Source organism: Acinonyx jubatus, chromosome B3 (assembly GCF_027475565.1).
Source record: "Acinonyx jubatus isolate Ajub_Pintada_27869175 chromosome B3, VMU_Ajub_asm_v1.0, whole genome shotgun sequence".
Taxonomy (NCBI): domain Eukaryota; kingdom Metazoa; phylum Chordata; class Mammalia; order Carnivora; family Felidae; genus Acinonyx; species Acinonyx jubatus.
Window position 1 is genome coordinate 139,533,300 of NC_069386.1, and position 24,197 is coordinate 139,557,496.

At 48.9% G+C, this 24,197-nt stretch overlaps 1 protein-coding gene across 4 annotated transcripts in view; it reads left to right on the forward strand.

Annotated features, from left to right (window-relative positions):
- EML1 (EMAP like 1) overlaps positions 1-24,197 on the forward strand; it is a 185,158-nt gene that overhangs the window by 155,010 nt on the left and 5,951 nt on the right. For all 4 annotated transcript variants that reach the window (XM_027066600.2, XM_053224927.1, XM_053224925.1 and 1 more), the window contains 9 exons: positions 1,534-1,644; positions 2,478-2,573; positions 4,179-4,313; positions 4,999-5,098; positions 6,017-6,171; positions 7,947-8,072; positions 8,312-8,443; positions 11,408-11,475; positions 13,740-13,828. In XM_027066600.2, coding sequence (XP_026922401.2) covers positions 1,534-1,644; positions 2,478-2,573; positions 4,179-4,313; positions 4,999-5,098; positions 6,017-6,171; positions 7,947-8,072; positions 8,312-8,443; positions 11,408-11,475; positions 13,740-13,828 — 1,012 coding nt within the window. The remainder of the gene's footprint in view (positions 1-1,533; positions 1,645-2,477; positions 2,574-4,178; positions 4,314-4,998; positions 5,099-6,016; positions 6,172-7,946; positions 8,073-8,311; positions 8,444-11,407; positions 11,476-13,739; positions 13,829-24,197) is intronic.

Sequence of the window (24,197 nt, forward strand, 5' to 3'; positions counted from 1 at the left end):
AAGACATTTCTTTACACACGTGACGAACACGAACGTAGTAAGTACACATTTAATAAGTAAAAGTCATAATGAATAGCATTTGGATATGGGGCATTTTGCCTCTTCAGCAGACTTCAGGCACCCTCCGCCTAAGTGCCCCGAATTCCTGACGTCACCCCGGAGCGCGAGTCTGCACATGACCCTCAAAGGCTGCCAGACAGTTTGGGCACAAGTTTTATAAGCACCTCAGCAAGACTTCGCCTGGAATTTTAAGGAATCAGAAGGGAACTAGTGGGCTCTAACAAATAGAGCACAGTGCGAAACTGGCTTCCAGTTCCTTCTAGGCCGCAGTCTGTGGTCGCTGCCATGTCTTAACCAACACCCCCTGTAGCTTTTTTGATCTCTACTTGCACAGTGTATGAAAGGAACCTAATGACACGGAGTATTTCCATTTTTACCAGCGTGTTTTCTTCCAGAAAGCATGGATGCTGGCTACCAATTTTCAGAACATATTCTAATGACGTCGTAACTTTTCAGAAAATACTTTAATAACGTCGTATTTTAAATATTAACTTTATGCTATTTCCCATGAAAATTCTGCACTTAAAAAGAAGTCACGGGAACAGTGGAAATCAGTTTACTATTACATAAATGCACATAAATGGCCCAGGGCCTTCGTCCTTTTTTAAAATGTTAAACGGCTTTTTAAAGTCTTCTACATGAGTAGCAAAGCGTTTGCTCTTCCCTCTAGTGGATTCATAGTGTATTTCAGTCTCTGGCCTTGACATCGAATCCGAACTTTAGAGCCGGGGAAAACGTGATAGTCATCTGAGCCCGCCCTTCAGTGCACGTGCCGGGCAATGCCAACAGTCCAGGTGAACTGTCTGCAGACGCCCAGCTCCTCAGACCAAGTCAAGGCTAGAGCCTGGCCTACTGCCTCAGCCCACTCTGTCCACTAACTAGGTATAATGCCAGTCCTTCTCCCAATTAATCTGTTCAGGGCTCTAAGGAGAAAAATTAGTATCATTCACGTTGGAGCACAATCGAGAGCGTTTGCAACTAATCGTGACAATTCTAAATGTCATCCGTGCGCGATCGTGTTCGATTGCCTGTTTTGCTCCCGTGAGGCCCGAGAATGTTAAACTGTCAACACTGTTGGGTGGTGACCGTCTTGCTGAATTTAGACTAATTTATACCTTAGTGATAATACAGACTTAAAGGAATACGAGGTTCCAGGTTCCTCGTCATTTTTCATTTTTAAAACTCAGATGCATCTAGACGTACCAGTCAGAATATCAGCTCCTGTGGTACAGTTATGAAGACTTGGCTATTCCAAACTTAAAACCTGGTGGACCTCCCCTAAAGTCACGTTGGCCACAGGGGCCCTGATCTCCTGAAGCTATTTGGGAATGTTTCATTTATGTTAAAAGGCAGAGCCTTCAAATGCAGAAAAAGACTTTTTGTTTGGACAGAATTGAAGTAATCCTGCAGTTTCGAGGTAAAGATAAATCTATGACCATCACAATGGGCGACTCTGTATTTCCTTCCAAACAGCAATTGCCCCCACATGTGCGCATCTGGGATTCTGTGACGCTGAACACACTGCATGTCATTGGAGTTGGGTTTTTTGACCGAGCCGTTACCTGTATCGCGTTCTCAAAATCTGTAAGTATGGGCCCTGTGGGTACTGGTGTCCTCATCCCCAGGGAGGAGAGAATCAGCTCAAGGTTGAAGAGGGAGGAGGTTAACACGCTCCGTAGCCGCCTGGGTGCGTGCACAGATTTGCATGATGGAACTGTCCCGCGTCCCAGGTCCCCTCATTCAGAGGTCACACACACCCCCTCGGGTCGCACACGTGATGGGCAGAGGCCCTGCAACACCGGCTGCATGTTCCTTGAGGCACTTTTGCCGGCTCTGGCCTTGAATTTCACCTGCCCCTTGGTAGGCGGCCCCAGTGTGCCACCGTCATTCCCACACGGGTTGCCTGTCCCTACGCAGGAGTTGGAGGGGACTCATGGTCTCCCAGGCCCCTCAGGATGTGCCCATGCGACAGATCCACCCTATAAGCCGCCGTTTCAGAAACTTAACATTCACACACACGTGCACGTGCTCACATCAGAGCACCACAAGCCTCAGCCCCGGAGGCTTTGCTTCCGCACAGCCTCCCAGCCTATGTTTGTCACACACGTGTGCTGCGTGTGCCGTGGGCACTGGCTTCTCCAGGAGGGGGTCCTGCAGCCCCTTCACAGGCTGGTCTTAATAGAACTGATGAGGCAGGGCCACCCCCGACCCCTCTCTGCCGCTCCTGTCCCTCCATCACCCCACATCCACCTGCCCTCCCCTGGGGACCAGGGAAGCAGGTCCCCAAAGTGGTGCATACGTATTCTTTGGCCAAAATGGACTCCTTATTAAAAATAAAATTAATGTTGATCTTTAATGACTTTTAACCTATTTTATTCTCAAATGTAGTCTTCCTGTGAATGCCTTTTCTCTTCCAGAATGGAGGAAGCAATCTCTGTGCCGTGGATGACTCCAACGAGCACGTCCTGTCCGTGTGGGACTGGCAGAAAGGAGAGCGGCTGGCCGACGCAAAGGTCTCTCTCCAAGTCTCATGTTGGGCTGTGTTATAATTTCCCATTTTGGAGCCTTCTCCTTCCAGCCGCCTCCCGGGTCCCTCTCCTGCTTCCGAGTGGGCCAGTGGGCTCCCCATTCCCGACGCGGTCCCCAGGCGTGACGCGTGACCTGAGATTCCCTGACCCCCCGGCCACCTCCCCTCCCAGGGTGCCGTTCCCGAACCCTGGTGGGGTTTCTTCCTCTCGTCATGATATCTGTGAGGTTGTCTTCTTCCTCATTTGACAGCCCCTACCCTTTTAATCCACTCCATCGTTTGCTGTTCTCTGCTGCTTCGTTTCATTCAGCAAACGTGCCCTTTCTTATTGTTGAAGGGGGCACTGCACATGTGATAAGTGAGACGTGCCCACTGCCCAGCCGGGGAGGGGACAGGTCAGAAGCAGCTGAGGGCTGAGGGACAGGGCAGCACAGCCGGCACGGGGCTTGTCCAAAGCTGAGTAGCCTCAGGAAAGGCGAGCCAGATCCCAGGCCCTCCCGGTGCGACTCTTCCTGTGGGGTGTGCTGGGGCTTCCCTTTATGGTCCCTTTTTTGAAGCTTTCTTATGTTTCCCTCCCATTCAAATCATGAACGAATCCCAGTTTTTGCAGAGCTGACTTTGGATTTTTCATCCTGTCATCCATTAACCTTAGATCACCTTCCTTCCCTAACATTAGGATTACCATCAGATCACCGTACCTTTCTCTCTTGAGTGTCTGGGATGTGGGGGTCTGTATTCTAATCCGGCACCTTTCCTAACACCTGTTTTCATGCTAGAGGCACGCCTTCTCATATTCTGGTCAAGGGTTTCAGTTCTGGCTATGTTGCTGGGTTGGAAGTAAACAGAGGCAAGTTATTACCCAGGTTTAAGGGCATATAACTGAACTTCAAGCAGAAGAAACAGTCAGGGTCAGCCAACAAAGATACAGGTTCTGGAAATCAAGGTGACAGGGTCGGAGTTGATAAAGTGGCACCAAGAAAGCCAGATATCCAACCCTAGAACCCCAGCTTGGTCACGAGACCACCAGCAGAATGCTAGGAATTAAACCAGGAAGGAATCCCAGGGCAAACAGGGCAGCCACAGTCAGCCGAGAGTGATAGAGCTGTATGTAATCCAGATTCCTGGGCCCCTCCCAGAGATTCCAGTCACTAGATGGGGATGAGGCCTGACATCTGCATTTTAACACGCATCGGGCAATTCTGTTGTTCAGCCACAGCTGGGAATCTGAGACAGGACGATGAGAGCAGATTCTTGTGGTTTTTGAGTCTCCACCCACCCCTAACCCAGCCCTTCAGCAAAAGTGTGCTGTGTGCCAGCTCTGTGTGAGGTCCTGTGGGGGGCCCTGCACAGACAGAGGACCTGCGGTCCCCGTCCTCAGGGCTACTGTCCAGTGGGGGAGACAGACAAGGAGAAGTTAAGGCATGCAGCAAACATACACTGAGTGTTCACGGAAGATGCGTTCAAGGGGGAGAAAAATCAAAAGGCATAATGCTTAACCTGAATGAGTTATTTATTTGTGGTTCCCATGTTATTTATTTTCTTGAGTGTCCTAAGAGATTTGAGACATTTGATTCTCCTGTTTTGCTCAAAGTGTTCTAACGAAGCTGTATTTGCTGCGGATTTCCACCCCACGGACACGAATATAATAGTTACTTGTGGAAAATCACATCTCTACTTTTGGACCTTAGAAGGAAACTCCCTTATTAAGAAGCAAGGACTGTTCGAGGTAACGTCAAGTCACACTTGTTTTATTCTTCCCTGAGTGGTGCGTGTGATCAGCTCGCTTCTAAGGGAGCTTAGAATTTGTTTTAATTGGCAAATGTGCAAGTGTCTCTGGGGGAGGTAGCAATAACGACTATTCCCGCGGATTCCTAACAGAATTGGGGAGCTCCCTGTGTCTCTGTTGGTAACGTTGGTCGTGCCAAGAAGGAAAGATGGACCAACACAGGGAGCAGCTCAGGGAAGGATGCCCTGGGGGCAGGGCAACCCCCTCCCGCCACAGGGTGGTTGCAAAGAACCACCAAGAAGACGCTCAGGCCTTGTCAGTACCAGGGACAGCGCCTCCTTCCCTATGGGGCCTTTCCCTACACGGAGTTGGGACCGCGTTATTCTGGTGCCAGGGCCCTGTTCCTAAAGCTCTAGTCATGACAGCCCGGCCCGCCCCCCAGCCCTTCCAGCCCCCTCCTCTGCTCCAACTGTCTGCAGCTTTATAATTACCAGAAATGTCTCTATTTTAGAGCAGGTAACGTCACGGCCTAAGTTATGTAACGGGGGATAAAAACGAAAGGCATATGGTGGAGTAGCAGAAGCTAACACTATGCGGCTTAGGAGTAGTGTGATTCTGGGTGTTATTCATACAAAGAAGGGGATGTCTTGACTAAATGTGTACATATATTTACAACATTTTGCAGAAGCAAGAAAAGCCAAAGTTTGTCCTCTGCGTGACTTTTTCTGAAAATGGCGACACCATTACTGGAGATTCAAGTGGCAACATCTTGGTGTGGGGAAAAGGTAACACGTGATTGTTCCCAGAGCACAAACTTCTAGGGGGATGTTATAAGAAGTCAAACGTGACTTCTCTAAGAACTATTAATATAATCGATAGGATTACAGTAAAATCCCAAGTTTTTTAGGTACATACATACATGCGTAACTTGAAACCTTAAGACTAGAACAGATGAAAACAAGAATAGTCACTTTCTATCATTACAAAAAGGTCTTTAAGCCCAGAATAGGTTGATGGAATAGCTTTATTAGGAGATTAGGAGATCTCTTAACAGAGTATAATGAATAAGCTATCAATGACTATTTATTGAGCTGTAAAATAAATAAATTTCTGGTCCGTATGGCCTCTGGGAGACAGCTATTGAGAACCAATCACGTGCAGGGCAGTGTGCTAAACACGGAAAGGAAAAACACACCATCCCTGCCCTTAAAGGACTCAGAGTTTGGGTTGGGGTGAAGGTGGAAAGAGACCCATGGATGTGATTTCAGACTAATGTGGCAACTTCTCTAGTATCCCTACTATTGTGGGGGCAAGTCTTCACACATCGCTCCATTTCAGCCTTAGCACGATCCTGAGGGGTGAGCGGGAGCCCCGTTACACAAAGGGGAAACTGAGGGGTCACTGAGTCACTCGTCAAGTGACACAGAGCACGTTAAACTCAAGTCCCTGTTTTCCGCCATGTGGAATCCCGCCATGCTCTCTCCATCCTGTTCTTCCTTCTGGCATGTTCTCCTGAACTGTAAAGTAACCCAGGGCATGCTTTTCTGGTGCTTGGTGTGCTTCTAGAAATTGCGTCCCCTGGAGATTCGCACTGCAGAGGTGTCCTAACCAACAGGATCACGTTTTAAAACAAAAATGAGATGCGAGGGAGAGAGGCAAGTGTTTTGATAACGTACTGAGGATGGTTTTCTTGGTGTGTTTAGGTACAAATCGGATAAGCTATGCAGTTCAAGGGGCCCACGAGGGTGGCATTTTTGCACTTTGTATGTTAAGGGACGGCACACTGGTGTCGGGAGGAGGGAAAGACCGAAAGCTCATTTCTTGGAACGGAAACTATCAGAAACTTCGTAAAACTGAGGTAAGACAGCAAGCAGCAGTATCAAAATTCACTTTGAACCTAAAACTGCTATATTAACCAGTTTCCTTGTTCGTTTGAAATCTTTAGCTTATAGTTTTGAAAATGGTTTAGATAAAATTTTATTAAATGGTGTAACATTATAAACTTTTTTTAATGTTTATTTTTGAGAGAGAGAGACAGAGCATGAGCAGGGGAGGGGCAGAGAGATAGAGGGAGACACAGAATCTGAAGCAGATTCCAGGCTCTGTGCCCCGATGCGGGGCTCGAACTCTGGAACCGCGAGGTCATGACCTGAGCTGAAGTCAGTCGCTTAACCGACTGAGCCACCCGGGGGCCCCAAATGGGGTAACATTATATTAAAGTCATGGAGGCAGTTTAAGTGTAACAACTAAAATGGAATTAGGTTTATAAAAATTTAGGTTATAACGTGTTTGACATTTAGAATGTCTTTATAATTGGACGGCCTCACTTTTCCAAGGGAATATTATCCATGTTACGATTTTTCATTAAGATGTTTCTTCGCTTTCCACTTTAATTTCTAGGTGTTACTTTGGAGACATTATCACTAGTATTTACTGAGTATTTACTTTGTATGTGGCTGAGGGCCGACACGTTCTTTAAAGCTCTAACTCCTTTTAGTATCTAGTTTACCTCCTCATTACGTGGCCAGCAGCCCTACACACCAGTAGGAGCCCCAGACAAGAAATTTAATATGCCTTCCACCCCCTCACGAAATTTTCTGTCTCAGTGAGCTCCGGGAAATTATGAGCAGACAGACATTAAGGTCGGCATCATTCTGAAAGTTGATGGTCTTTATCCCCAGAGTAGAATGGACACATTCTAGAACTTTTCCAATTTCTTTTTTTAATTTTTTTAATGTTTATTTTTGAGACAGAGAGAGACAGATTGTGAGTGGGGGAGGGGCAGAGAGAGCGAGGGAGACACAGAATCTAAAGCAGGCTCCAGGCTCCCAGCTGTCAGCACAGAGCCTGATGTGGGTCTTGAACCCACAGACTGTGCGATCGTGACCTGAGCCAAAGTCAGACACTTAACTGACTGAACCACCCAGTTAATTTTTTTTTAATGACATAAAACATTTTTTTCAAATGACATAAAATTCATACCACATAAAATTAGCCATTTTATTTTTAACGTTTTTTTAAATTTATTTTTTAATGTTTATTATTTTGAGAGAGACAGAGTACCAGTGGGGGAGGGGCAGAGAGCAAGGGAGACACAGAATCCGAAGCAGGCTCCAGGCTCTGAGCCATCAGCACAGAGCCCGACACGGGGCTCGAACTCACGGACCGCGAGATCATGACCTGAGCTGAAGTCGGACCTTTAACCGACTGAGCCACCCAGGCGCCCCAAGAATTTACCATTTTAAATTACAAATAAATTTTATGGCATGTTATTTTAGTCTTTGTTTTCCAAATTTTTACCTGCTACTGCTGTCCCAATGCCACAGCAAGAAAAGAGTGAACTAACCAGTATTATTTATTTTTTAGTCTTATCCGGAAAAAAAATGCTTCATTCTTTATTGTTTTTCTTTTAACAACCTTACTCTTACTGATTCTTTTAAGGTACATGCGTGTTTGGAGTTTAAAAGTCAGATTGGGGGTTCTGATCATCCACTCAACAAATCCTGGCCGTGAACCTTTCTCTCCATGTTACGTGTATGGGGGGTGGGGGGAGCTGTCATGATACACAAACAGACATTTTGAATGGCGGAGCTAACATTTCATGACATCGTCAATCTTTTCTCTTCAACGCAGATTCCAGAACAGTTTGGCCCAATCCGGACGGTGGCCGAGGGGAAGGGGGATGTGATCTTGATAGGCACAACCAGAAACTTTGTTCTGCAAGGCACCTTGTCAGGGGACTTTGCACCCATCACTCAGGTACGTTCCGGCCCAGCAGGCCCGCCTCATTTTACGTACTGTCAGAATATAACAAAGCGTCACGAGGAGGACGACATTCCTTTTTTTAGACCAACATGACCTTCCTCGGCACCAGCACTTGGGTTCCCGCCGTGACTTAGGTGGGGCAGGAAGGGAAGCCGGCGTGAAGTGTGCATTCGCCGTGGGTACCCCGCCGCCAAGGCTCCCGAGCATTGACTGGCTGTCTCGGTCCTTTGCAGGGTCACACTGACGAGCTCTGGGGACTGGCCATCCATGCCTCAAAACCTCAATTCTTGACCTGTGGGCATGACAGGCACGCCACTCTCTGGGACGCTGTTGGCCACCGGCCCGTCTGGGACAAAATAATAGAGGTAGACGTGCACGTTACATTCCATTTTTCTTACAACAGTTCATCTGGAACGTGTTCATTTATTTATTTTTTTTTTTTTTGCGTGAAATTTTGATAGTGACGTAAAACTGTCCCAAAGTAAATGTCGCCAGGTTTACCTCCTTCGAATGGCACTGCTTTACTTGCCTCACGCGGTCTCGTCCGTGTAATTCTGAAGCGTGCTGCTGAATTTTTCAACAGCAAGTTAGCCTTCCGGAGTTGGGCTTTGGGGTCTCCTGACCGCAGAGTTCCTTAACTGGCTTCCGTGCTGAGAAACCCTTGTGACGAGCCCGTGTAGCATTTACGGTGTACATTTGGAATGAGAGCGTATGCATACGACTTAATTTATCTCTACAATTTGAGTTTGATGATGACGCTTTAGGTTTTTTTTTGTTTTTTTTTTTTTAACGTTTATTTATTCTGGAGACAGAGAGAGACAGAGCATGAATGGGGGAGGGGCAGAGAGAGAGGGAGACACAGAATGTGAAGCAGGCTCCAGGCTCTGAGCCGTCCGCCCAGAGCCCGACGCGGGGCTCGAACTCACGGACCGTGAGATCGTGACCTGAGCCGAAGTCGGATGCTTAACCGACTGAGCCACCCAGGTGCCCAATGCTTTAGTTTGAAGTCCGCAACTGTGTGATCTTTGCCAAAGGAACTCAGATTACATACCAGAGTGCCGAAATACCTTTGCCCTACGTGGAACACAGCAGCGGCTACAGTTACTGAGCTCCAGGCGCCGTACGTGTATTATCCTTGATCCCGGCAGCAGCCGTGGGGGGTGGTGTTACTGAATTAGAAACTGAGGCTTTGAAAAGTCAGCTAGCTTGCCGTGATCACTGCCTTCAGCAAGCAGCAGAGCCGGCTCGGTCTGATTCCCAAACCCGGGGTCTCCCGCCGCATGGTGGCTCAGTGAGATAAAGTGCGTCCCGTGTGACCTGTGCCCTTGAGGACATGGCCGGTCCAGGGACAGGGGCAGCCGCTCTGCAGACCCCACTCCTCCTCGTAACCATCACAGAGGTCCCGGCTTTTCCTGGCATGCCGAATCGGCACTTCTGCCCTCTTGCCCCTTAGTTTCGGAGAAGGTGACCAAGGGTCGAGAGCTGGCCGTCACCGGTGGAGCTGAGCACGGAGGTGACAGGGCCAGCGCCACTCGGAGGAAAGAGTGGGTGCGACCCAGCCAGCAGGAGGGGCTGAAGGAAGCGTTGTCCTGTGTTGCACCTGTCCCCTGGGGGGCCTTGGGGGGACAGGTGGGGAACACCCGAGGGGGCTGCACAGAGGTGACAATAACCTCCAGGCATGGCGGTAGCCGTGGGGGTCCGGGAGGGCGGCCTCCCTAGCCCCACTGGAAGCAATACCAGGTGCCTCCTCCCCCTCCCCTGACTGTTCACCCCTCAGCCTGACATAGGGGAAGGGGCTCAGAACCAGACACCTGAAAGCTCTGTGAAGTCCTACCGCCTTTGCCCACTGGCCGCGTGGGTTTGGACACACCCACCTCAGGGGCTTCCTCTCCAAAACGTCCGGAGCCTGAACGAATCACACGGTAAAGCTTCACCTGGCGGGGGTGTCTCTCCATGTATCGGTGGTGGCCCCAAGCTTGGTCACGGCTCCCGCTGTGGAAGAACCATTGCCACGACAGAATCAGTCCCTTAAGAGTTTCTGGTCTCATTCTCTGAGTGCATCCGATGGTTTCTAGTGCCTCTTTCTGTCTCCACTCCCGTGGGAGCTTCTTTCTTCCGCTCACTGTGCTTCACGGCCTGTCACTGCAGTCCGTTCTAACCGAGCGATCTATAGAAAACACAGATTCAATCAAGTCACGCTTTTTTTTTGGAAGATTTTACTATTTTTCAGCGACCTCTCCACCCAGCGTGGAACTCGAACTTACGACCCTGAGATCGAGGGCCGCACGCTCCACCGACTGAGCCAGCCAGGCACCCCGATCATGTCACTCTTTTCGTGGAAAGAAAAATAATCACGTCACTGTGTTACTATTTTCCGGTGATCACAGCCCTTAACGTGCTGGTGCAGCTTCCATCCTACACGCCATCTGCACGCTTTCCTGTCCCACCGGGAACATTCCACGTTGTAAACGCCCTGACTCTCTACCTGCTATTCCTCGAATATGCCCCCAAACTGTGTTGCTTCTCCCTCTTCGATCACGCTCTTGCCCCTTTAACACCCGATCCAAGAAAATACCGGTTGGGGTGTCCGCCTCTGCCTTCACCACCGATGATTCTCTACTGGACGACCTGGGGGATCTCTGCACCTGGAAGCCTCCGCCCAGCCTCCCCATCCAACTTCATCTAACTCTTTCTCTCCTGGGACTTGACCACTTGCTTTTCCCTCTGTCATTGACCCCATTCTACCTTGTGTCAGAGTTAGTGACGAACACATTAGTGACAAATGCCAGATCCAAACCTGGACGTGCCTTACCCATCTTGAGATCCTTCCAGGGCTCCCGTGGTGTCCTTCCAGTGCTCCCGGCGGGCACTCGTCCAGTGTCCACTATGGGCACTGGGCACGCTGGCCATGTTTCCAGGCAAACGAGGCGTACCATCAACAGGCTTACCGTTCAGTGTGGGGGTCAACCGAGTCCTCCTCCAAGACTTGGAGGGAGAGCGTTTACCTGTTGGCCTGTCATCTGATACCTGTAGGTCTCAAAAGATAAAAGACAGGAAGAGAACAATTCTAAAGGGATACAAATTTCAGATTATCGACGTGTGACCTTCATCTAAGTAGGAAAGCGGTTTCCTCTCTTGGAGGGAAAGGAGACGTCTAGTTTAAATGGGACCACGTAGCCCTTTGGAAGAGCCGTGCGTGTGTGGGTGTGGGTGTGTGTGTGTGTGTGCGTGCGCACGCGTGTGAGTGTGTGTGTGTGTGTGTGTGTGTGTGTTTTCTGCAGTCGTGCTGTGTCTGGCCATCAATTTACACTTCCTTTAAAATATTTTAGGATCCAGCTCAGTCTTCTGGTTTTCATCCTTCAGGGTCTGTGGTTGCAGTTGGAACACTGACTGGGAGGTGAGTCCGCGTCAGCACAGCTCGTGCTCTCAGAGTGCATGGAAAAGAGGCCGCGGTCTGTGTTTCCCTGGGGACGGGCACGGCCTAGCTCTTGCTGTCTTCTCTCAGCTTCTAGCAACTGACCAAGGACTAAGTCACACCTCGAAAGTAACAGGACAGACAGGGGTCCTTTGCATTTGGGACCGTGGGAGAGTCTGAAGAAAAGCTATGGACCCTTCTCCTAGAAAAGGCACCCCCCGCCCCCGCCATCCACGCACATGCACGTGCTTCCCGACAGTTTTGGGGCTCCGTGGAGCTCCTCAAGCCCTGACCTGCAGGCCGTGGGAGGAACCCCAGCTCTGGAATCGGGCGAGAAAGCATTTCGACGCGCTGAGAATTTACCAGTGCTTTCTCTTGCTGCCCTTTCAAAATTGTAGAAACTACCCAGATCCTGAGCCTCAGATTCAGACTCGGCTAGCACTTTTGTACCAAGCGCCTCCGACATGCCAGGCCATTGGTCTGCACTTGAATCCCCGCTTTGCCACTTGGCAGCAATGTGTCTCTGAGCCGGTTAAACAGCCTCTCCGAGTTGTTGCTTTTTTATGAATTGTGACAGTATTATCTGCCTAGCCACACGGTGCTGATGACTGAAGGCGGTGTCTGGAGCACTTTATGGGCTTGCCTGGCAGGCAGGGTCGGTGGTTACGGTTATCGTTGATTTATATATTTTGGATTGCACTTTTAGACTATGTGTCATAGTATATGTACTTATTGTGGTTTAATCCAAATATGTTTGGTGGTTTCCTACCATCCTCCCTCTCTAAAAAGCAAACCCCTTAGGCTCTGTTGTGATGACTACGGAGTGTGTATAAGGAAAGAGTAACCATTCATAAGTCACAGGTAGCCGTGTCTTAAGAGTTGGGCATTTCGTAGCCAACAGAATTCTTCATGAAAATGTTTGCATACACATATGCACAGACACACACACACATACACACACACACTCACTCACTCACTCACTCCTTCCTGTTAACTCTCCCGGGGCCAGTGGACGCTTCAGACTCAGCAGGCTCTGATGAATGGCTGACAGCTGGTTATCACCAGACCTGCATGCTGACTATGGCAGCAGGACAGGGGATGGTGACGGTGTCAGGATGCTCAGAATCACAGACGAGGTCCTGCGGGCGGAAGAGATGGCGCGCGGAACCTGCTCCCTACCCCCCCGCCCCGCCCCCAGATATGCCTCCCACATCTCTGGTCCAAGTGCCGGCCTTAGGTCTGGAGGGGACAGTTCACGGGGCTGCAGAGCAGCGCCTGGTCAGCCCCAGCCTCTCCACTTCTGACGTTCTGACCTCTGTTAACGTTAAACAGACATTAACGGTGAATGGTTGTTGAGGACGTAAGGAATCAGAGTCGAGAAGCCAAACCCACAATCCAGGGGCTGGCCCGTCCCATTGAGTGATGGTGGTTGGGCCCAACTAGAAGGCAGGAAAACAGTAGTGCCACGTGGCGGGCATGCCCGTGGAACGCACGCCACCGGGGGGGTCACGTCACCGAGGTTTGAAACTGCCACAGCCGGGCACCCACAGTCCTTTTCGCCCCTGAGAGCCCTGCGGTCCAAGTGACTGCCCCCGCCTGAGAACACACAGGCGGGAGAGTGTGGTCATTCCACAGCTCACACTTACCGAGTACCGTGTCCTTGTCGGAGGAGACGAAGCTTGTCTGTGCACGTCGTAGTTTGCTACACAGCGCACCTGGGCCCCCATCCTCATTTTACAGTTAAGGACCTGGAGCCCAGACCAGTCCTGCCCTTCCTCCGCTCCCTCCACCTTGCCGTCACCCGGCTGGTGCACGCCAGTGTTCACGGACATTCAGACACCACGACGCTGTCCCAGCCCCAGCTCTGCACCCAGGCCAGGTCTCGGGCTAAACACCCGAGCAGGCAGCCCCCTCACTGCTCCCTCTGGCCAGGCCCACCTTCCCTGCCCAGGGCTTTCCGCCCTTTTATGTGTAAGTGACAAAACTCAGACACTGAGGACCTGTCGCGACATTGGAACTGAATTGTTTCGAAGGGAAGCCAGCGTGCTGCTGCTTTCTTTAGGAAATGCTCGGGTGAAGGAACTTTCCTTTAAATAAAAGCTGGGAACAAGCATTCTTGTTGAGCAAAGAGTATTTTTCAGCAAGCCCTTAGAGTAATAGTTTTTAATAGTTACTATCGATTGTAATAGTCTTCCTTCATTGTCTCACCAGACAACTTATTGTGCTTTTTCTCATGTTTCCGACAGGTGGTTTGTGTTTGACACGGACACAAAAGACTTGGTCACCGTTCACACGGATGGAAATGAACAGCTCTCCGTAATGCGTTACTCCCCAGGTCAGCGTGCAGACCGCCCCACTGTGCGGCTGCAAAAGATGTGTGAAATTCCGTGTAGATGTCTTTTAAGGAAAAACTCTCACAAGACTCCTCAGAGCAAGTTTATACTGCACACGACTGTGGCATTCGGGTGTCCTCGTCCCCGCTGTGGGTCCCTGTGCTTGGGGGTTTTTACCTCCTTACTGTGGAAAATGTCAAACGTAGACAAAACTAGACCAGTTTGCATAATGAATCCCCGTATATTCGTGACCGGGCTGCAGAAGTTATGGACTCCTGGCCGACTTGTTCATCCAGAGTCCCACCCACCACCCCTTCCCATGTAATTTTGAAGCAGTTCCCAGACGTCTCGTGCTTTCATCCATTAATGTTGCTATATATAGTCTTAAAAAGATGAAGCCTCCTTATTTTTTAAGAGCTCTATTTAGTTGTAATTTACAGACAGTACTTTACCCATGAGAGTACATTCAGTGAGTCTGGGTGAATTCATGCAGTTGTACAGCCGTAACCACAAATCAATTTAAGGACCTTTCCAGCACCCCAAAAGATCCCCCCCGCCACTGCCCCTTAGCAATTACTCTCTACTCCCACCCCTTAGCCTTAGGCAACCGCTGATCTGTTGTTCTGTTCTATAAATTGCCTTTTCTGGACACTATCATATACTACACAGCCTGTAGCATGTGGCTTCCTTTCCCTAGAATACTGTTGTCGAGATTAATTCATGTTCTTGTATGTGTATCAGTAGTTTATTCCTTTTTAGTTTTTTTTTTAAGTTTATTTTTTTGAGAGAGAAAGCGAGAGACAGCGTGAGTGGGGGAAGAGCAGAGAGAGAGAGGGAGACACAGAATCTGAGCTGTCAGCACGGAGCCCGACGCGGGGCACGAACTCACAAACCGTGAGATCATGACTTGAACCAAAGTTGGACGTTCAACCGACGGAGCCACCCAGGCGCCCCAGTAGCCTATTCCTTTTCGATTGCTCGATAGAATAGATAGTATTCCATTCTGTAGACATACCTCCGCGTGTTTATCCATCCATCAGTTAGCGGTCACATGGGTTGTCTCTGGGTTTTGGCTGTTCCGAACAGTGCCGCTGTGAACATGCATTATACGTTGCTTTGTAGTCATTTGTTTTCATTTCTCTGCGGTAAATTCCTAGGAGTAGGACTGGTGGATTGCACAGTAAATTTGTGTTTAGCATTGTATGAAGCTGTGCCAAACTGCTCTCCAGAGAGGCTGCACCGTTTTCTGTTCCTGCCAGCAACGCATGAGGGTTCTGGTTTCTCTGCGTTTCCACCGACACCTGATAGTGCCTGCGTCTTTTAGGACGGCCGTTCTGGTAGGGCAGAGTAGTATCCCGACGCGGTTTGATTTTGCATCTCCCCCACCGCTGTCAAAGATGCTGAGTCTGTTTTCCTGTGTCTGCCAGTCACTCCTGTCTCTTTGGTGAAATACCTTTGCAGATATTTGGCCTGTTTTTTTTAATTAGGTTGTCTTACTCTTGTGTTGGAAGAGTGCTTTCTAGAGTCTACGTGTAAGTTCTTTTTTTTTTTAATTTTTTTATGTTTGTTTATTTATTGAGAGAGAGAGAGAGAGAGCAAGCCAGGGAGGGGCAGAGGGAGAGGGAGAGAGAAATCCCAGGCAGAGCCTTGATGCGGGGCTCAAACTACCGAACCGTGAGATCGTGACCTGAGCTGAAACCAAGAGTCGGACGCTCAGCTGACTGAGCCACCCAGGGGCCCCTACGTAGAAGTTCTTTCCCAGATGCACCGTTTGCAAATATTTGCCCCCAGTGTGTGACTTGTCTTTTCATCTTCTCAAAGGGGTCTTTTGAAGCAAAAGCTTTCAATTTTGGTGAGGTCCAGTTTGCCGTGTTTTTCTCTGATGGATCGTGACTTTGCTGTCAGACTCCAGTCATGAAGCGTTTCCCTGCTGCTTTGTTCTAGAAAGGTGTTTGTTTTGGCCTTGACGTTTAGTTGATTCTTGGGTATTGCAAGACGCAAATGTTTAATTTGTTCTGTGTGTCGTTATCCACTTGTCCCAGCACCAGTCTCTCAAAGGACAATCCTTCCCCTGTCAGGTGATCTTCACACGCCTGTCAAAAACCCTGTGTTTATCCCATGCCAGTACTATGCAGTCTCAATTAACGTCAGTTCGGAGTGAGTTGTTTTTTTTTAATGTTTATTTATTTGTGAGACAGAGAGAGAGAGAGAGAGACAGTGCAAGCAGGGGAGGGACAGAGAGAGAGGGAGACACCGAATCCGAACCAGGCTCCAGGCTCCGAGCGGTCAGCACAGAGCCCGACACGGGGCCCCAGCTCATGAACCGCGAGATCATGACCTGAGCCGAAGTCGGACTCCCAACCGACTGAGCCCCCCAGGCGCCCCATAGTTCAGAGTGAGTTTTAAAGCTGAGCCGTTGAACTCCTCCAACTTTGCGGTGCCTTTTCAGAGTTGTTTTGGCCATTATAGGTCCTCACCATTCGTATATAAATTTTATAATCAGCTCATCCATTTCTAACTTTAAAAAGTCTGCCACTGGGGCGCCTGGGTGGCTCTGTCGGTTAAGCGTCCGACTTCAGCTCAGGTCACGATCTCACGGTCCATGAGTTCGAGCCCCACGTCGGGCTCTGGGCTGATGGCTCAGAGCCTGGAGCCTGCTTCCGATTCTGTGTCTCCCTCTCTCTCTGCCCCTCCCCCGTTCATGCTCTGTCTCTCTCTGTCTCAAAAATAAATAAACGTTAAAAAAAAATTTTTTTTTAAAGTCTGCCAGGATATTAATAGGGGTTATGTTGAATTTGTAGATCAGTACGAGGAGAATTCCTGGTGTGACAGTGCTGAGTCTTAATCCTTGAGCACAGAATGTCCGTTTATTCAAATCTTTTTTTCTCGGCATTGTTTCCATTTTCAGTGCACAAGTTACACTTCCTTTGTTAAGTTTATTCCTAAGTGGTGTTATATCTTTTTTTTTTAACGCTTATTTCTTACTGAGAGACAAAGACAGGACATGAGCAGGGGAGGGACAGAGAGAGGGGGAGACACAGAATCTGAAGCAGGCTCAGACTCACAAACCACAAGACCATGACCTGAGCCAAAGTCAGATGCTTAGCTGACTGAGCCGCCCAGGTGCCCCTAAGCGGTATTATTTCTATGCCATTGTGAATGGAATTATTTTCTTAACTTTATTTTCAGAATGTTGGTTGCTAGCATAGAGAAATACAATTGACTTTTGCACATGGATCTTATATCCTGCAACCTTTTAAACTCCTTTATTAATCTTAGTAGTTGTGCGTGTGTATGTAAAATCCTTGGGATTTTCTTCATACAAGATCACGTCATCTGCAAAAAAGAGCGTTTTGCTTCTTCCCTCCCGATCTGGATGCCTTTAATTATTTCTTCTTTATTGCATTAGGCAGACCCTCCAATACAAGGTTGGAGAAGTGGCAAGAATGCAGCCTTGCCTTGCTCCCAGTTTTCGGGGAAGAGCTCTCGGTCATTCACCACGAAATATGATGTTACGTGCCCTTTAGCGTGATGAGCAAGGTCTTTCCTACTCCTAATTTGTTTAAGGTTTTTATCAAGAGTGGGTACTGGATTTTATCAAATGCTTTTCTTTTGTCAAATACATCTATTAAGATGACAAGGTGATTTTTTTAATATGGTCTGTTATATTAATTTTCAAATGTTGACCCAACCTCGCGTTCCTGGGACAAATCCCACTTGATCTTGGCATATCGTCCTTTTTAGATATCGCTGGATTCCATTCGTCAAGGATTTTCGCGTCTCTGTTCATGAGGGCTGTTGGTCTGTGTCTCTCTTTTCCTGTGATGGTTTTGTGTGGCATGGTTATGAGAGTGCTGCTGTTTTACAGAGAACGTTGGGAGATGCTCCTTGCTGGCTTATCTTCTGAAAGCGTATCTTAAGGATTAATGTTATTTCTTTATTAAATATCTGGTAGAATTCACGTGAATTTTGTGAACCATCTGGGCTTTTCCCAGATGTGGAAGGATTTTTAGTTATTAATTACTAATCCAGTTTCTTGTTGCAAGTCTCTTCCGAATGTTTGTTACTTCTTGAGCTGGCTTTGGTAGATTGTCCGTTTCATCTAAGTTGTCATAATGTGTTGGCACGAACTCATTCCTAATATTTGCTTACAATCCTTTTAATTCTCTTGAGGTTGGCAGTGGGGTCTCCTCATTCATTCTGGATTCTGGAATCTCTGTCCTCTCTTTTCCTCTTGGTCAGTCTGTCAATTCTGTTGATCTTTTCAAAGCACCAACTCCTGTTTTTATTGACATTTCTTTTTTCGCTGTTTTTCCTGTTCTTTATTTTTTTCCCCTTCCTCTGCTTGATTAATATGTAGTTTGCCCTTCTTTTTTAGTTTCTTAAGGTAGATAAGCTTAGGTTACTGATTGGAGACCTTTCCTTTCTGGTATAGATGTGTTTAAAGCTATAAATTTCCCCCATCAGCTCTGCTTCAGTCACATCCCATAAACTTTGATACATTGTGTTTTCATTTCCATTCAGTGAAAAATATTTCCTAATTTCCTTAATGATTTCTTTTCTGGCCTGTGAGTTATTTAGACGTGTATTGTTTACTTTCCAAATAGTTGGGGGATTTCCCATATTTTTTCCCGTTCTCTAATTTGACTTCATGGTGGCCGTAGAATGTATTTCGTATGACTCTAATCACCTTCAATTCATTGAGGCTTGTTTTTATAGCCTAACATGTGCTCTATCCTGGGTGACGTCCCAGGTATGCTTGAAAAGAATGTGTATTTAGGGGCGCCTGGATGGCTCAGTGGGTTGAGCATCCGACTTCGACTCAGGTCATGATCTCACAGCTCGTGAGTTCGAGCCCCGCATCGGGCTCCGTGCTGACAGCTCAGAGCCTGGAGCCTGCTTGGTATTCTGCGTCTCCCTCTCTCTCTGCCCCGAACCCACTCACATTCTGTCTCTGTCTCTCTCAAAATAATAAATAAATAAACATTTTAAAAAAAGAAAAAGAAAAAGAACGTGTATTCCACACTCCCGGGCGGAATGTCCAAGATAAGTCGGTTAGGACAAGGCGGTTGATGATCTTCAGAGTTAATGGATGGTGTTGTTCAGTTCATCTGTATCCCTGCTGATTTTCTGTCTGATTATTCTGTCATTTGTTGAGAGGGGGGAACTGGAACCTCCAGCTGTTACTGTGGAATTGTTCATTTCTCTTAACCTGCTCTCGCAAATTGGCTTCTTGTAGTTTGAATGGACGATGAGACAGAGCTGTGCTCAGACACCCCAAGCCAGGAAGGCATCCTCTGCCAGTGGACGTGTGGGCAGGTCGAACGTGGCCAGATTCGGGCTGTTTCCAGGTCTGTCCGGCTTTCACTTCTGCTGTGCAGCCTCGGTGTGGCCAGGAGCGTCTGGGTAGCTGGGGGCCCCTCCTGCCTGCCACATGCCTGCACGCAGCCTCCCGTCACCGGGAACAGGCTCGCTCCAGCCACAACCGTAACCGCAGGCTGGTAGAGCCCTTGGCCCTCTCCGCCCAGCCACCCTGGAGATCGTCACTTCCGCCGACGGGGTTGCTGGGCGTGAGTGTCACCCGGGGCTCTATGAGGAGTGAGCCGCTTGACCATAGAAACAAAGCCCCTGGTCCTCACAGCCAGCTCTGCCCTGCCAGACCCCCTGAGCCAGCCCAGCTGGAGGGGTGAGAACAGCCCCAGCCCCAGGCAGGCACACTGCAAGGCTCATACCGTTCTCACCCCAAATTCAGCAGTTTCTTTTATATATACGTGTTTGCTTATTTTTGAGAGAGAGGGAAGGAGAGAGCGAGCTAGTGGGGGAGGGGCAGAGAAAGAGGGAAACAGGACCCAAAGTGGGCTCCGCGCTGTCAGCACAGAGCCCAACGCAGGGCTCGAACCCATGACCCACGAGATCATGGCCTGAGCCGAGGTCTGACGCTTCACCCATGGAGCCACCCACACGCACCCACCCCCCCCACCCAGATTCAGCAGTGTTTTAAGCATAAACACTCCTCAGATGGTTTTATGTCTTTGGTCAATTTCCAGAGTCCTGACATGGTTATTTTTGTCAGTTTTGTGCATCTTTATGATTGCCGTATGGGGAGAGGATCTGCCAGGCTTCTCACTAGGCCACAGCTGGAAGTCCTGCCTGCTTATTTTTAGCACAGACACGGGATCACTGTCACCTCCTCAACCCAAATTAGCGACAGCCTCTCCATATCATTAGCTATTCAGCCAGTATTCCAATTTTCAATTGGCTTTTTTTTTTTTAATGGTTTAAATTGGGTTCCAAAAAAGGCTCACACACAGTAATTGCTTGATATGTCTCTGAAGGCCCTTTTAATCCATAGTTTCTTGTGCTCGTTCTGTGCCCCTCCCCCACCCCACTCTCACCCTAGCCCTCTCCTGGTGCACTGTTGACTGGTTGGAGGAACGGGCTCCGTTTCTCCCGTAGCGTTTCCCACACTCTGGGTTTTGCCGAGTGCATCCCCATGGTGTTGTTCAACGTGCTCCTCTGTCCCCTGTACCTCCTCTGACGTGATTTTTGGACCTAGAGTCTGGATTCCATTCAGGTTCAACATGTAGTGGTGACTTCCTCCCACGGGAGACCCCTGTCTGCTCGTCTCACATTCTGTGATATTAGCAGCTATTGGTGTCCAATGCCTAGATCCATAAGGGGCAGCAGGTGAGTGGTTTCCCAGTGTTCGATTTTCTTGTTCATTCATTAGATACAGTATTTCTGTAAAGAGAAACTGCTTATCATCTCTTTTGTTACCCAACAGTATGGTAGCAGTCATTGAGGAAAGGCAAGGTAAACGCCTGGTTTCTTTTGCTTTGTTTACCAATTTCGGAGATAATGAGTTTGTCCTCTGTACCCTCTAACAGTGACCAGTCGGGGGGGCACCTGGGTGGCTCAGTCGGTTAAGTGTCCGACTCTTGGTTTCGGTTCAGGTCATGATCTCACGGTTGGTGATTTCAAGCCCCATGTTGGGCTCTGCGCTGACGGTGCAGAGCCTGCTTAGAATTCTCTTTCTCTCTCTCTCTCTCTCTCTCTCAAATATAAACTAAGTGATATTTATTAAAAAAAAAAAAAAAAACAGTGATCAATTGGTGATAGTTTGGGTGCTGTTGTGAGCTTAAGTGCATTTGCTGTGTTTCAGCCTGTGATAGTTACGGGTGGAATGGTTGATTCGCCACTGGCCAGTGGAAGCCACTTGGGTTTGGCCCCTGAGTCCTTCTGACCGCGTGGTGCCAAGAGCGCTCATTGATGCTGGGCAGGTCTTTGCTTCTAGGCCTTGTCGTTGTATGCTTGTGTCTTAGGAAGCGATGTTTTCCTGTGATATGCAGGATATTCAGCTCTGTGAGCACTCTCGGAAACAGCAGTTTTGGGGGCGCCTGGGGGGCTCAGTCGGTGAAGCAGCCAGCTTCAGCTCAGGTCATGGTCTTGTGGTTTGTGGGTTCGAAACCACGTCGGGCTCTGTGCTGACAGCTCAGAGCCCGGGCCTGCTTCGGATTCTGTGTCTCCCTCTCTCTCTCTCTGCCCCTCCCCCACTCACGTTCTCTCTTTCTCTCTCTCAAAAATAAACATTTAAAAAAGAGAGAGAGGGGGGTGCCTGGGTGGCTCAGTCGGTTAAGCGGCCGACTTCAGCTCAGGTCATGATCTCGCGGTCCGTGAATTCAAGCCCCACATCAGGCTCTGTGTTGACAGCTCAGAGCCTGGAGCCTGTTTCAGATTCTGTGTCTCCCTCTCTCTGACCCTCCCCTGTTCATGCTCTGTCTCTCCCTGTCTCAAAAATAAATAAAGCGTTAAAAAAAATTTTTTTTAATTAAATAAATAAATAAAAGAGAGAGAGAAACAGCAGTTTTGAACTACTGCTTCTCTGTATGAATCCTCTGTTTTATACGCCGATTGATAGCGGTCCCTACCCCATGGTAGGGCTGTGTCCTTGATCTCTACAGGTAATAACGTTGTAGAAGGAGCACCCCTTCCAGACGTGTTTTCCATGCGCCCAAACAAAGTTCGTAACTCCTCACCCTAAACAGACAGCCTGGAACCTTTTCTCAATGTTGAGAAGGAGCTTACTCAGCTCAGAATGCCTTTTGTTCTTGATGTTTTAAGTATTGTATTTCGTTCTGTTAATTCTGGCCGATATTCTGCCTCCTTCTCTGTGTTTTATGTGGTTCTCATCATTTTCTTGTTATTTGGAGTGTCTGTGAAGTGGAAAAGGCCCTCATCTATACCCTCTTGTCCTAGAAAAGCCCTCAGATACCTGTCAGCTCTTGCTAAGACGAGCAGAGTCCTTTGGGGAATATATTTGCATTTCTTGTCAGTTGTGCTAATGACCATCCCCTGGAGATCAGAGAGCCCTTTTTACAGTAATTCTGCTTCTCAGGCTTTGGAGTCATTGAGTAGAGGCTGTGTGGGGCAAGATGATGGCCCTAGGCCAGACCAGGGCAACGTTTCTTCATTAACCAGGTGACCCTTGTCTCAAGATGGCTTCGTATACCCATGTTCATAGCATCATTACTCACAGTAGCTAAACTGTGGAGGCAACCAAAGTGTCCGTCAGTAGATGGATGGATAAGCAAAATGTCATATAAGCATTCGACAGAATATTACCCAGTCTTTATTTTTATTATTTTTTAAAAATTTATTTACTTTTGAGAGAGAGAGAGAGAGAGAGAGAGAGTAAGCAGGGGAGGGGCAGAGAGAGAGGGAGACACCGAATCCGAAGCAGGCTCCAGGCTCCGAGCTGTCAGCACAGAACCCAATGTGAGGCTCAAACCCACGGACCATGAGATCTTGACCTGAGCCAGTGTTGGACGCTCAACTGACTGAGCTAACCAGGTGCCGCTATTACCCAGCCTCTAAAAAGAAGGAAATTCTAGGGCACCTGGGTGGCTCAGTCGGTTAAGCGTCTGACTTCGGCTCAGGTCATGATCTTGCAGTCAGTGAGTTCAAGCCCCGCGTCGGGCTCTGTGCTGACAGTTCGGAGCCTGGAGCCTGCTTCCGATTCTGTGTCTCCGTCTTTCTGCCCTTCCCCCACTCACACTCTGTGTGTCTCTCTCTCTCAAAATAACATAAATGTTAAAAAAAATGTTTTTAAAGAAGGAAATTCTGACACCTGCTTCTCCAATCAGATGAGGACGTTACACCGAGTGGAAGAAGGCAGACACAAAAAGACAGATATTGTGTGATCCCACTTACATGAGGCACTTAGAGTGGTCAAAACCCTAGAGCTGGAGCCACCAAGAGTGTGCAAACGGTTCCATTCTGAAAGCGACCTCATTATTTTAGAGTTAACAGATGGTAAGGTAGATAGTTCTTATCCTGAGATCATTTGCCAAGGGATGTTCAAGCCAGCACGCCGACTCGTCACATGGCAGACTCTCAGCCTTTCTTTACCCTTGAGCTGGGTCACAGGGGCAGTGGAATTAGCAACAAAATGCGGGGGCTTTGGAGTCCGACTGCCCGGGTTCGAATCCCAGCTTCCATAAACCTGTATCACCTTGAGCAAGTTACTTTACTATGAATGCCTCCGTTTCCTCTCCCGAAAACGGAGATGTTAGTGTCTACCTGTCGGTAGGGTTTATGAGGTTTAAATAAATGGTTGTGGGATGAGTCTAGAATAGTACGTAGTGGACACTTAGGGTTCGGTAGTCGTTGCCATCGGCATTTAGCGTCTGTCTTCGGGATTGTCGGGGCCCAGTCACTTGGAGGAGTCAAGTCGATGTGGTTCCCATGCGGCTCTCCGGCCTTCTCGAGAACTGTCCGCAGCTGACCGTGCCCTTCTCCAGGCCCCTGCTGTCTTGGCCCAGTTTACTCTGTTCCATGAGGATTCCTGCTCCGGACGGGCCGACTTGGCGTTGCCAACGCCCTTATTTTGCGCTGGCCTGGGCTAGGACTCCCGGCAGGGCCGTTCCCTGCAGGACTCCGTATCTTGGGAGAAGGAAAAGCTGATGAAGGAGGTGGGGGCGGGAGCCTTTATTGAAGCCTTGTGATGGGCCGGTGACCTCCAGGACCTTTACAAAGGCCGTCAGGGGACCCTCTGAATTGCTTGGAGAGAGGCACCGTGGGCCGTGCTTTGTCGACGGAGGGGCTGGTGCTCAGAGCAGGGGTGCGTCCACGGCCCCCAAGCTCGTGTGCAGAGCGCCCCGCTACTCTACGCCCCATTCTGGCCCTCAGGGTCCTACCCCCCCACCACGCGGTTCCTGTCCCCTTCCTTCTGGTTCCTGCACTCAGGATAGCCTGACCATCTCTGGGTTAGCGGCTCACGCCTCATTTCCTTCCCGGTATTTCCATTTCTCCCCCCCTCTGCCTTCACACGTGGCAAGTTCAGCTGCCAGCTGCCAGTGCTGGACCTGCTTT